Raw genomic sequence first — 14,287 nt, forward strand, 5'->3', positions numbered from 1 at the left:
TAGTTACACAGTCTGGCAGCAGCAGGTCCGACTGCAGAGGAGAGCAGTGACCGCAGGAACACCAGCAGTTTCTCCCAGGTAACCGTTACTGTACGTTGTTTTAGTTTCCTTACAGTCAGTCAGCCTCATACATGTGAACACACCAGTGTGTTTGGATGAATATGTGATGTGTGTGGTTCGGTTCACTCAGACTCAGACTCAAACTTTTGAAGTGCTTCATGTAAACTCTGTTTACTCCTGACAGTAGAATAAGCCACTATGAACCTATATAAAGGCCCAGTCATTCAAAAACAAAAATACTGTGATACAAATGTTTGGTCCTACCGCCCAGCACTAGTTAGCAACAAGTAAAAAGCAGTGTAAACATTAGCTGGAATGATCAAAGAACTAGTCGGCACCCAAATACAAGATTCATTTAAAGATTATTACATTACTTTTGGATAAATTCATGAGGCATCTTCTGCATAGTGCAGAATAAACTGTTGTAGTTTGCAAAGAATGCAGCCAAACCAAAGGTGAAGACCTGAAGTCCCACGAGCACTTGACCTTCAACAGACGACATCCCTTCCCTCCGCTTCATTATGTCCCCTGAAACTCAACCACATGTACCCATCATGTCTTACTGTGCAAAAACTGGCAATGTGAGGTTTATATTAAACACTGATATTACCTTGGACAATAAAGCCAGCTGGTATCACAGGACATTCAACATCAGTGGCTGTAGCACAAGCCTGCAAAATAAAACTGAACTGTAACATTCTGCACCTACAGTAGCATTTATTTTAGAATATGCAGCAGCTCGTAGCTTTGCCTAAATAACACCAAGCTGAAACAGAGGATCCCAAAGCAAAAATACCAAAACATACTGAGCCGGTTAAAAGTGAACCAGCATTTATAGAGGTTAAACACACGGGATCACTTTTATTTATAATGATAGATTACTTCACCACCAGTCTGCTCACTACTGCTGTAAGATGGCTTTAACATCAATAATACTGTCACAATAACTGATCAAACCCAATAATTACAAACTTGATCAGCCACATATCACTACAAGTCCTTCTCAGTGACTCACTTATACATTTGCAAACCACAGACGGCTGCAGTTTGGTGAAAACTTCAATGACACAAAACTACTGTCACACGTTTAACTGTGAAGTTTTCACAACAGACATCAGAGACTTTTACATAAATATGTTTCACAAGATCCTCCTGCACATCTTCTCAGTTAATTACACAGAACAGTGGTTGCACCATAGAAACACACACACACACACACACAAACACACACACACACACAAACACACGCCACACACACCACACACACACACACACACACACACACACCACACACACACACACAAACACACGCACACACACACACACGTCCCTCCTGTCCAATCCTGTTGCTCCTCGTCTGTATAAAGGTTCGTCTCTCAGACGGAGCTTTCATGTTCGAGCCATGGTCTTCCTGTGGATCCTCTCCTGCTTCGCCTTCGTCGGCGCCGCCTACGGTAAGACAGCTGAGGGAGTGAAGCATGCTGGGTAGACTGAGCTGCTTGTTTTTAATTTACAACTATTATATTTATGTATAGATTTAATATTTAGCGGCTCTGGGTGGGCGGCCATCATCTACCGACCGGTTGAGAGGAGAGAGAACAATGCAAGTTCCACATAGAGATGTATAGTAATAATAATGGTAATAATCATAATAAGACTAATAATAATAATTGTAGCAGTGGGTGTTGAGCAGCTTTGGAGGCAGAAATACCTGCAGAAAGCAACAGGAGGAGAGAGGAGAGAGACAGCTCACAGCTCCTGGTATTCCCAGGAGGTCTCCCATCCAAGTACTAACCAGGCCCCATTCTGCTCAGCTTCCCACATCACAAGAGATCCCACGTGTGCAGGGTGGTGAGGCCGTAAGACTTTATGAAGATAAAATGATTTTTATAAGTGACTGAAGATAACTGGACACAGTCTGAGATCGATCCGTGTTTATTGGCTGATCACTTTAAAAGTATTGATCTTATTAACAATCGTTTCTTACTGAAAATGTGACTCGAGGTGTTTTGTGTCGTCTGTTCCCAAAGATCAGGAACAATCTTCCTGACTCATGTTGTTGTTAATGATGTCTTTATGATGATGTCATTATGATGATGTCATTATGATGATTTCACCAGGTTCCGCCATCCCCCCCGACATCAGCGGTTACTCTGATATCGTGAACGGCGAGGAGGCGAGGCCTCACTCCTGGCCCTGGCAGGTGTCCCTGCAGGTGTACACACACACACACACACACACACACACACACACAAATGAGTTGTATTCATGAACATGTGGTTGTTTCAGACATGCTATGGCTTCCACTTCTGCGGAGGCTCCCTCATCAACCAGAACTGGGTGGTAACCGCTGCTCACTGTTCCGCCGGGTAAACACCAACAATCTTTAACCTTTAACCTTTAACCCTCACCTGTCCTGTCCACCAGTGTTTAACTTTAAATTTATAAATGTTTAAATAAAGACAGTTTGACAGCTGAACTCAATCTGCTGCTCAGTTAAACCTGCTGTATGATCAGTGTTCCTCTTCTGAATATGAGCTTCAGCCAGAAGCTGACATTAGGCTCCGCCTCCTGTTGCTCAGGTGTTTCTCAGGTGATTTTTTATTGGCTGATTTCACTCACATCTTTTCCTGCAGGTGGTCGACCCGTGTGGTTCTCGGAGCACACAAACTCCGCTCCTCCACCGAGGCCATCCAGGTGATCGGGGTCGGCAAGGTGAGCAACAAGCAGCAGGACTTCATCATGTCTCGTGAGCTCCTGCGTGTTCACCAGCTAATGATGTAATTTTCTGTCAGGTGTTCACACATCCCCGCTACAACAGCCCCACCCGCTTGAACAACGACATCCAGCTCATCAAGCTGGCCAGCCCCGCCCAGATAAACAGGCATGTTTCCCCCGTGTGTGTGGCCGAGACCAGAGACAACTTCCCTGCAGGCACAATGTGCATGGCCACCGGCTGGGGCCGTACCAGCGGCAATGGTGACTTTATTATTATTATTATTATTATTATTATTATTATTATTATTACTGTCTCACTACTTTAAACAGAACTAAAGTAGCTGAAGTGACTTTGGTCACCTTTGTGAAACCTGAAATCTGTTCGTTGCTGCTCACGACTTTAATTTTCGCTGATCGAGCTGCTTCCTTCTGTTGAATGCAAAAAGGCTTGAACCCCCAAATTGCCACTTGCAGCTATATTTATTATTATTATTATTATTATTATTATTATTATTATTATCATTATTATCCACTAAGGGGAGCGTTAACACAGGAAACATGGCGTGCTTTGACCACTGGGGGCAGTATACACATCAGTGTGATGTGTTGATGTGTTGCAGGTACCACCCCTAACCGGCTGCAGCAGGCAGCCCTCCCCCTGCTGACCAATAAGAAGTGCAGTGTCAGCACCATTTTCACCTCCAAAATGATCTGTGCCGGAGCGAACGGACGCTCCATCTGCTTTGTGAGTGCTACACACTAACCACCAACAAGCATATTAGCAACATGTTAGAAGATAGACATGCTAACATGTAGCATCAGCTACGCATGTTATTTGTTTGTTTGTGTGTTTATTTTGTGTGTGTTTGTTTTCAGGGCGACTCCGGCGGTCCTCTGGTCTGTCAGAAGGGTGGTACCTGGACTCTGGTTGGTATATCGTCCTGGGTACGGGGCGAGTGCAATACCATGGAGCCCAACGGGTATGCCCGCATCACAGCGCTGCGTGCCTGGATAGACCAGACCATCGCCGCCAACTGAGCGAGTTTCACTTGCTCAAAATGAAGTTCAGCTAGCTTAGCTTAGCATAAAGACTGGAAGGAGGAGAAAACAGCAAGCTTAGCTTAGCATAGGAGTGGAAGCAGGGGGAAACAGTTAGCTTAGCTTAGCATAAAGACAAACAGACCACATGTCAAAAGTTTATTAAAGTAAGATGTCACCAGGAAAGTGACTTTATTTTTATTCTACAAAAATCTGAAAGGCTTTCTCTGCTGAAGCAATTATAAATAAATAAACCTATAAAAATGTATTTTCTTTGTTTTAACGAGACATTTACAGTTTGTGTTTTCCCTTTAATAAAGCATCAATCTTATTACAGCATCTCTTTCCGTCTCTTTACTGATCCCCATGAAGGTTGTTCCACTCCTCTTGAATCAATGATATTAATGATCTAATTTAATCTACAGGTTGTAATATTATCATTTGATCAGTAATAGTTGTTCTCAGCTGGAGTTGAAGTGCAGTTAAATGTGGAATCCTGATCTTTTCTAAACATGTAATCTGAGCTGTCAATCACTCCCAGAATGCACCTGGAGATTCAGTCCAGCTGACTGGATGAGCTGCTGTCTTTCTATCAACTGTTCTGTTTTTCTTTGTGTTGATTAGCAGGTTTTTTAAAGATGATTGTGATGTATAACAGAGCTGACTGCTGCTGGTTTGTGTCTCAGATCACAGGACGTCCTGTTCAGCATTTCAACATGTCGTCCTCATTTGATAAAGTGATTGAATCACTGACACAAAACATGTCAAAGTAACATTAATTTACTCATTTATCCCACAAAGACAAAGACACATTTACTCCGTCAGGCGCGTCTGCGGGCAGGCGTGGCCTACATGGCAGCAGTAGCAGATGGCATAAAAGAAGCGGCAACAGCAGGTGTTGCGGGTGTTGCAAATGTCACAGGTGTCGCACGTGTTGCAGGTGTTGCGGTTGTTGCAGGTGTTGCAGGTGTTGCGGGTGTTGCAGGTGTCGCACGTGTTGCAGGTGTTGCAGGTGTCACAGGTGTTGCGGGTGTTGCGGGTGTTGCAGGTGTTGCAGGTGTTGCGGGTGTTGCAGGTGTCGCACGTGTTGCAGGTGTTGCAGGTGTCACAGGTGTTGCACGTGTTGCAGGTGTTCCAGGTGTCGCACGTGTCACAGGTGTTGCGGGTGTTGCAGATGTCAGGTGTTGCGGGTGTTGCAGGTGTTGCAGGTGTTGCAGGTGTTGCGGGTGTTGCAGGTGTCGCACGTGTTGCAGGTGTCACAGGTGTTGCGGGTGTTGCGGGTGTTGCAGGTGTTGCACGTGTTGCAGGTGTTGCAGGTGTCGCACGTGTCACAGGTGTTGCGGGTGTTGCAGGTGTCAGGTGTTGCGGGTGTTGCAGGTGTTGCACGTGTTGCAGGTGTTGCAGGTGTTGCAGGTGTTGCGGGTGTTGCAGGTGTTGCGGGTGTTGCAGATGTTGCAGGTGTTGCGGGTGTTGCAGCAGGGCTGCAGATAAACAAGACATAACTGTGATCACACTCTGCAGCTGCAAGGCTGCCAAGGAGTTCTGGAGAACAGGAGACATTCACTGTGAGTCTGAAACCTTTGTGGTGAGCTTTATCTCTCTTTAGGCCACACCCACCTCGTCATAGGAGCCTGCGTCCAACAGGAAGTGATCCTCCACAGAGACGACAGGTAAGAGGGCGGGATCATGTACAAGGTCGTTGGCGTGGCTTCTCTCTGCAGGACAGAACGCAGAAAACAAACATAAAACTGTTTTTACACAAACAAACATAAATATTCACAGTCTGTTCATCAGATTATTGTTTGTACGTGTGGATGTCATTTATTCATTTTTTGTCATTTATTCTACACTAACTTACACTTAGTGTAGGAAATGTAGGATTACAGCTGGATGTGATGTTTGTTTGCTGCTGCAGGACGACTCTACTGTTTGATATTTCACATGAAAACCAATAAATTCCTGTTTGATTTATTCCTATTAAACCCCTGATTATTCTCCTGGGCAGCGTGGTGCGTTCACTGTCTGTGGGCAGTTTGAGGGCTTCTGTTGGAGGTGATTGTTGAATATTGTACAGAAGAAAACGTGATGCTGTTTCCCCTCAAATAAACTCTAGTGACCGCTCTGCATCGTGCCGCCTCTTCTTCTTCTGCTGGTCTTCATGTAGAGCTCTGTTTCTCACACAGTAACTAAGTACATTTACTCAAGTGCTCTACTTAAAGGCATACTACGCAGGATTAGTCAGTTGTGTAAACACAACATTCAAAGTCTGCACTTCCTCCCCGGCTCAACAGCACCAGAGAGAGAGAGAGAGAGAGAGAGAGAGAGAGAGAGAGGGAGGGAGGGAGGGAGGGAGGGAGAGAGAGAGAGAAAGAGGGAGAGAGAGAGAGGGAGAGAGAGAGAGGGAGAGAGAGAGAGAGAGGGAGAGGGATTTTGATTTGATTTTTAAATTCAACATTTATTATCCACTATGTACACTGTAAAAAAACGTAATACACTACATTAACACATACATAATATAATCACGTATCAGGTATCAAAGTTACATCAGCACATGTCCAAAACTCAATAGTCCATCTATTACAGAGCAGAGCACCCCCCCATAACCCCAAATCAGCTGTAAAGTCTCCAGGTCATGAGCAGCTCTGTAAAAACTAAACTCTACCAGTAGTCTGGACTTCACCATTCTGACAAAAACAGGAACCACATCAACATTCAGCTCTTCCTCCACCTTCCTCCTGCGGCTCACATACACCGCCATTTTTGCCTGTCCCAAAACAAAGTTCAATATCTGACACTTGTTCTTCTGTTGGCGAGTGTATTTAAAACCACAAATAAAAACCTGCTTCATAAAAATTTCTCCATATCTGATAAAAATGGTTTCCAACAACACAAACAGAGCCGTCAGACGAGAGCACTCTGAGAAACAGTGAAACACCGTCTCTCTTTGGCTGCAGAAGGGGCATTTTTCCTCCACAGCAGCATTAATAACAGAGATAAAGGAGTTCACTGCTACAATGCCATGTAGGATCCTCCACTGCAGGTCCGCATGTTTCTTTGTTAAAGGAGGTTTATACAAAGACCTCCATGCTGGTTTGACGTCAGGGTCTAAGTCCAGATACGTCCTCCACGGGGTGTCACTGCGTCCATTCAGTTTGTTCTGGTTCAAGGTTTTAACCATCAACTTATACAGAGTCTTTCCTAAGGCGTCCTCCAAAGAAGCTCCCACAGGGTCGACAGGCTCAAGTAAAGGACCAGAACAGTTTTTGAAATCCGGAAACAGTCCAATGGTGGGATAGGGGTCCGTACAGTTTGGCAGCAGTGTGCCATCACAAAAGTCAGTTAACAGAAGGCATTGATGTCCTGTCAGCTTCTGTTTCCAATGTTTCAGTAACTGGTTTATAACTCATGTAGATCTCACTCCCAACCAAGCAGCTAGTCCAACAGGATCATCCAACCGAGGTCCTGCCAGCACCACCACCTGCCCCAGAGTAGAAACTCCTGCAGTGTGAAAGAGTCTGGATAGAGTAGGTCCACCCCAGCTGGGACAATCCAAAAGTCCTCCAAACAGTACAGGTTCCTGTAGGAGCCAGTACAGAGAGTCATCCTACTCCTGCCTCTGCTTCCTCAGCAAAGTCCACACTGAGAAGACGCTTCTATAAAAGGCCGGCAGGGACGAAGCATCCAACCTCTTGGAGTCCATTAGAAACAGAGACAAACCCAGTCCCAGAACACCAAACCGCTGCAGGATGCAGCAGGATAAAGTCCTCCACACCAGGTCTGTGGGCCCAGTGAGCAGTCTCTGAATGAACTGAAGACGGAAGGCAGCACCCCTGCTGACCAGATGGACCAGACCTTGTCCACCCTCCTCCTTAGGAAGAAACAGCATGCTCTGAGGTACCCAGTGCAACCTGTCCCAAAAAAAATCAACCAAAACCCTTTGGATCTGTGATAAAAGAGAAGCTGGAGGATCAACGCAGGCCGACCGGCGCCACAGAGCAGAAGAGACCAGATTATTAATCACAAGAACACGACCTCTGTAGGACATTTTAGGTAGAAGCCATTTCCATTTCATGAGCCGACCTTTGACCTTTTCTAAGACATTGTCCCAGTTTTCTGTAAGAACATTTCATTGCCCAGAAAAACTCCCAGGTATTTTAGCCCTCCTTTTTTCCAGACCAGACCTCCAGGTAACCTGAGTTGATCCACCAGCCGATCCCCCACCATGACAGCCTCACTCTTCCCCCAGTTTACTTTAGCAGAGGATATGCAACCAAACAGATTAACAGTGTTCACTAACACATCAATATCTCTCTGTGTGTTGACCAGGACAATGACATCATCAGCGTACGCCGACAGTTTAAAAGAGGCATCACAGTCAGGAAAACAAACACCAGTCAGATCATTCCTCAGTTTGTGGAGCAGAGGCTCGATGGCCAGAGAGTAGAGCATGCCGGACAGAGAGCAGCCCTGCCTGACCCCCCTCTGGACACTGAAAGGAGCACTCAGACCTCCGTTGATTTTCAGAACACTCGCAATGTCACTATACAGAACCTGGATCTTGGCTATGAAACCAGGGTTGAACCCGAAAGCAGCTTAAGTTTGCCATAGATACTGGTGTTCAACCCCGTCAAAAGCCTTTTCCTGGTCTATTGAAATCAGACCAGTGTCTACAGCCAAAGAGCTGGAGACCTCCAAAACATCCCAAATTAAAGTGACATTGTCACTTATCAGCCTGCCGGGCACGCAGTATGTCTGATCAGTGTGGATGACAGATGCCATCACCTCTTGGAGTCTGCTGGCCAGGACCTTGGACAGTATCTTGTAGTCAGTGCAGAGCAGAGAAACAGGTCTCCAGTTCTTCAGCTCCTGCAGGTCTCCCTTCTTGGGCAGCAGAGTGATGACCGCCCTCCTGCAGCTCAGAGGCAGCCATCCTCTCTCCAGGCTGCTTGTGACAACCTCCAACAGGTCTTCACCCAACACGGACCAGAAGGATTTATAGAAGTCAACAGGCAGACTGTCTATACCTGGAGCTCTTCCACTCTGTAAGCTCGTCAGAGCAGTATACAGTTCATTAATGGATACCGAAGCCTCCGGCTTTGCATTGGCTCCAGCATCCACCTGAGGAAGACCGGTGAAGAAGCTGCTGCACACATCTGGATTGTCTGTTAGTTCACTCTTATACAGATCTTCATAAAAACTGACTGCAAATTTCCTAATCTCAGAAGAATCTGAGATCGCAGAGAGTGAACAATCTTTCTCTGTCCATTTTTCCTCTCCAGACCAAAGAAGAAGTGAGAGGGGGCGTCCATCTGCGTGATGTCGAGGAACCGTGACCTGACCAGAGCTCCCTGTGCTGCGATGCCCAGCAGGTTGGCCAAAGCCGACTTTTTAGACTTGAGGGAATCGAAAAGCCCTCGATCTCCTGTAGAACCTGCTAAACTCTGCAGTTCTACCACCTGAGTCTCCAGGTCCCTCATAGATCTGGTTATGTCTCTAGTGACATTACGAGTGAACTGCTGACACAGCTGTTTAATCTGTGATTTCCCAAAATCCCACCACTGTTGAACACAGGCAAAGTCAGACTTACATTTTCTGTGGGTAAACCAAAAACATTCGAAAGCTGCTCTAAAAGCCTTGTCATGAAGCAGGGCAGTGTTAAAATGCCAGTAAGCACTCTGTAAACGCACATTTTTTATAAAAACACAGCAAAAAACCAGACAGTGATCAGAGAAGCCCACTGGGTTAATGTGACAACTTTTAAAAAGGTTCATGTGATGTTTAAAAGAATACAGACGGTCCAGCCTGGCCAGAGATAACACATTGTCTTTAGAGTGACTCCAGGTGTACTGCCTGTGACTTTTATAAAACATCCTCCACACATCTGACAACTCATGAGCTTCAGTCAACTGTCTGAACCTGCGTGATGAAGCAGGATGAGGCTCTTGGTTGTTTCTATCCAACTTTGGATTTTCAGTACAGTTAAAATCACCTCCTAAAAACAAATACTCATCACTACTGCAGTTCCTGATAGTGTCACATAAAACATCTAGTACCGCTAGTCTATCCACCCCCTTGGTTGGTGCATAAACATTGACGAAAACTACAGTAATATTTTCAAATTGAGCTTTGACCTTCAATAAACAGCCTTTAATAATTTCCTCAACTTCACAAGAAAAAGGCAAGAGGCTCCTGGAAAAGACAATCCCCACTCCTCCACTACAGCTGGACTTATGGCTCAGAATGACTTCCCCATTACATCCTCTCCTCCAGTCACTTTCATTATCTGCACTACTGTGTGTTTCCTGAAGCAGCATTACATCTATGTTCTTCAGCTCCATCAGCTTAAAGAACGCAGCTCTTTTACTATCATCCCTGGCTCCATTCAAGTTTAACGTGCCTATTTTGAATTCACACATGGAGAGAGAGAAGCTTAAAAGAAACATAACAGTAGGAAAACATAACAGGAAGAGAGAAAAACACAAGAACCTTCGTCTAAACATCATCGGCAGGGACCGGAGCCGGCTCCCCGGCAGCAGCCCGCCGCTGCTCCCCCATTATCTCCGGGCAGGAGCGGATTAAATGCCCCTCCACACCACAACCAAAACACTTCATGGTCTCCGACGTGGCGAAAACCATGTAGTTGAACCCGTCTACTTTAAAGTTAAAGGACAGATTAAGATCATCAGTTTTATCTTTCAGGACAATGAAAACCTGCCCACGGTGACACACTACATGTTTGAGCAGCGGGGATCTGCAGCCCAGAGAAACCATCTTTATCGGGGAGACTAGTTGTCCGTACCGTGCCAGTTCTTTAGCTAACATTTCATTTTTAATGAACGGGGGAGCATTAGAGATGGTTATCTTTCTAGCTGGACTAACCAGCGGGAGAACAGGAGTGAAGGTGTCTTGTATGACTACACCTGTTTCCACCACATCGCTAACTTTGGCTGTGCTATCAAGGAAGATAACAATAGCTCCATTCATGCAGGAGGCAGACTTCATGCTGCCGCAACCACCACCTCTCCCACCGCTAAGGTGGCCTCCTCCACTGAACAGTTCACTGCCGGCACAAGTTTGACTGCATGACGGCGTGTCAGCTTCTCAAACTCCGCAACACCATCCACCACGGGCATGCTGCCCAACCGAGCCGGTAGCCACGCTACCACAAACTACACCTGAACAACAGTCAGATACACCTGTCAGCAAGTGTATGAAAAAAAAAAGAAAATAAAGAAATATAGACACAGAAAACAGCAAAAAAAGGTAGAAATTTCACTCACACTGAAGCACAATCTGCAGCTCTCCGCACCACTCACTCCGCCATTCACTCGCATTGGTACAGGTCACCGTGACCTGGCACTCATTCTCCTACACTGCTTCAAAACTCTGAGTTTGAATGAAAGTAAACACAGGAACTAGCCTCCTGTAGTAGCATTATGGCTAACTACATGCAGGGCAGTTTGCAAGTCGGTTTGTTTTTATGTGTAAACATAGAGAAGCAGCAACTTTGAAGATGAAATAAAATGGTTCATGTCTGCAAGTTTCCAAATTGCAAGGATAAAATGACAAGATACACACTGTGCAGTTTTAATGGACTAACGTTACCGCTGTTTCATCCAGCCGGCCTCGCTCTTTTCTTCCAGTTGATTTTGTGGAGGTGAAACCATCTGCAGGATGCAAATTTACGAATCCTACCATTGCGAAGGCATCACCTGCCCTACTCTGCCTCTGATTGGCTTACCCTGATATTCTTACCCTAACCCTAACCAATCTCATTCCTCATGCCTAAACCTAACCAAAACAACCATCGAAGGCAACGAGTACTAGCCAATCAGAGGCAGAGTAGGGCGGCTCATGCCTTCGCCATAGTAGGATTCGTAAATTTGCCTCCTGGACGACAATATTGACAAACGCTGTAAATCCATATGTAGTAGTTACACAGTCTGGCAGCAGCAGGTCCGACTGCAGAGGAGAGCAGTGACCGCAGGAACACCAGCAGTTTCTCCCAGGTAACCATTACTGTACGTTGTTTTAGTTTCCTTACAATCAGTCAGCCTCATACATGTGAACACACCAGTGTGTTTGGATGAATATGTGATGTGTGTGGTTCGGTTCACTCAGACTCAGACTCAAACTTTTGAAGTGCTTCATGTAAACTCTGTTTACTCCTGACAGTAGAATAAGCCACTATGAACCTATATAAAGGCCCAGTCATTCAAAAACAAAAATACTGTGATACAAATGTTTGGTCCTACCGCCCAGCACTAGTTAGCAACAAGTAAAAAGCAGTGTAAACATTAGCTGGAATGATCAAAGAACTAGTCGGCACCCAAATACAAGATTCATTTAAAGATTATTACATTACTTTTGGATAAATTCATGAGGCATCTTCTGCATAGTGCAGAATAAACTGTTGTTGGGCCTCAAACCATGAGGTCACACAGAGAAGGCCTACATGTAACCTGTGAGGCCTGACCACGAGGTGCTTGTTCCTTTGTTTCCCCCGAGACAAAGGAATAAAAATGCTTACAGACAATGGGGGGTCCATTGCAAACTCCATTTCCAAGGATGCTTTGCGATTTTCACACCTCAGCAGGGAGCAGTTAACATACAGTCTCATTGGCAGAGACGCTCCTGCACAGTGGAGCGTCCTGATGACGCAGCCATGACATCACCACCCCTTTAAAAACTGAACGTGCCCTGAAGCACACGCCTTTCCCATGTCACTGAGCTAGGGGTAACTCCTGTTCCTCTGTGAGTCAGCTGACTAAAGGGGGTACCCCACACACGTGTTTTCCCCTCATCGAAGACTCCCCTCGCCGAACGAGACCAGACTTCACCCGTGTTCACCCCAACACATTCCCGGATCTGAGAGAGACCACTGCTGCAACCAGCATCCTCAAATTCCCTCGAGAAGGAAGTAACGCTTCTTCACCGAGTCGACTCTGCTGTTCTCTCCGCCACGCCGCTGAGAGCCAGCTGCCGTACATAACAACGGATTACACACACACCCTGCTCGCTTTCTGAAGCGACCCAAGAGGCATAAGTCTGGGCAGAGGCAGTGTTAGTAGTGTGTTCTTATCAGCATCAGTTGCTGTTGTTTAGCATTTAGCTCTTAGCTTTTGCTATTGTTTGTTGTGCTGTTGACGGACCGCCGAGTCCATTTTTCCTGCTGTACTCCTAGGAGTATTTTAAGTTTGCTGCCTGTTTAGTTGTGTTCACCACGCTAGACTGTTTTGTGTTTGTCCCGCTCGGGACTACTGCTGTGTTTGTGCCATCGTGAGTCAGGAAGTAAGTTGCTTTGTCGGTCAGAAACCAGACAACGTGCGTTACAGACTGCCGTCCATACACACACTGTCTGTGGACAAAGGAACCGCTTCTCTTCCTCTCACGATCGCTTTCTTTCCTTCCCTCTCTCTTCTGACTAACACATACACGCACGCGCACACACACATCTTTTGCACATCTGATGGTCAGATAACGTCGGACAAAGCTTTGTCTTTCCTTATCCGCCATCAGACACGTGTGTTTTTCACAGAAGTGGGTGAGTGCGAGACGCCATCCATCAGGCGGCGCCGTCTTGCTTCTGTCTAACCAAGACACCGCCACATTTCTGCCATCCGGTTCTCGCGCCAACCCTGTACATAGCTGTTTGTGTTCATTTGGTAGGATTAGATTTTAGGATAGTTGTTTATTGAATGAAGCATTTGTTAACTTTGTTAATTTTGCTACGTTTAATAAACACTGTTATGTGTAAACACTGTTACCTTTAAAGAGAAGTTCTTCTGTCATTATTGTGTATAATATTGTGAAAAGTGGCTGATTGAAGGAGTCAGAACTCGAATTCACCCTTCTCTGTTCACCCTTGAATAGTGATATCTCTCAGATATTAACATTCTAGGTGAACTCCCATTTATGAGACTACCTTGTTTGGTTATTGGTCCCAGTTTCCGGGTGGTGCCCCATATTTGTTAATCCATATTAATAATTCTATTGTCATAATTAGTTAATTATCCTTGATAATTGATAATTATTGCAAATAATCAACTGTGTCCCTCACAGATCCAACAGTTGGTGCCCGAATTAAGGTTAACAATATCTTGTTTTCATAATTCATAATTATCTATGATAATTATGAATTATCAATTCATAATTATCTATGATAATTATCTATGATAATTATGAATTATTGCTAATAACCAAACGCACTACTGCCCGTCCCAACATTAATGGTGCCCCTGTGTGAGGCTCCTGAGATATCAGCCCTTTTTGCAATATTTATGCACAATAATCAATAATTATATATTTTTGAATTATTAATAATTTTCCCCCAAAATTTCAATTTTCGAAATTTTGACGTGTCTTGTGCTCCGCCAAGCATATACAGTGTGGTTGTGTATTGTGTGCACTAGTGTGCGTAGTGGTTGTGTTAGCAGAGAGTTGTTAGCATTTTGCATGCTAGTTGTTTACC

General features: G+C 45.2%; 1 protein-coding gene across 1 annotated transcript; it reads left to right on the top strand.

Moving 5' to 3' along the window:
* The first annotated feature begins 1,385 nt into the window (after window positions 1-1,385).
* Window positions 1,386-4,147, top strand: LOC137192221 (chymotrypsin A-like). Its single transcript, XM_067602754.1, has 7 exons — window positions 1,386-1,514; window positions 2,181-2,275; window positions 2,350-2,429; window positions 2,697-2,775; window positions 2,856-3,039; window positions 3,399-3,523; window positions 3,655-4,147. Exons 1-7 carry the CDS (start codon window positions 1,463-1,465, stop codon window positions 3,814-3,816), a joined length of 777 nt encoding a protein of 258 aa, XP_067458855.1. The 5' UTR covers window positions 1,386-1,462; the 3' UTR covers window positions 3,817-4,147.
* Window positions 4,148-14,287: the final 10,140 nt, after the last annotated feature.

The sequence above is a fragment of the Thunnus thynnus genome, chromosome 11, assembly GCF_963924715.1.
Source record: "Thunnus thynnus chromosome 11, fThuThy2.1, whole genome shotgun sequence".
Taxonomy (NCBI): domain Eukaryota; kingdom Metazoa; phylum Chordata; class Actinopteri; order Scombriformes; family Scombridae; genus Thunnus; species Thunnus thynnus.

Excerpts from the sequence above, each read along its gene's own strand:
- LOC137192221 (XM_067602754.1), top strand. The coding sequence starts at position 1,463 with ATGGTCTTCCTGTGGATCCTCTCCTGCTTCGCCTTCGTCGGCGCCGCC. Across the intron at positions 2,430-2,696 it reads GCTGCTCACTGTTCCGCCGG|GTGGTCGACCCGTGTGGTTC; the intron begins GTAAACACCAAC and ends CTTTTCCTGCAG. Across the intron at positions 3,040-3,398 it reads GGGCCGTACCAGCGGCAATG|GTACCACCCCTAACCGGCTG; the intron begins GTGACTTTATTA and ends GATGTGTTGCAG.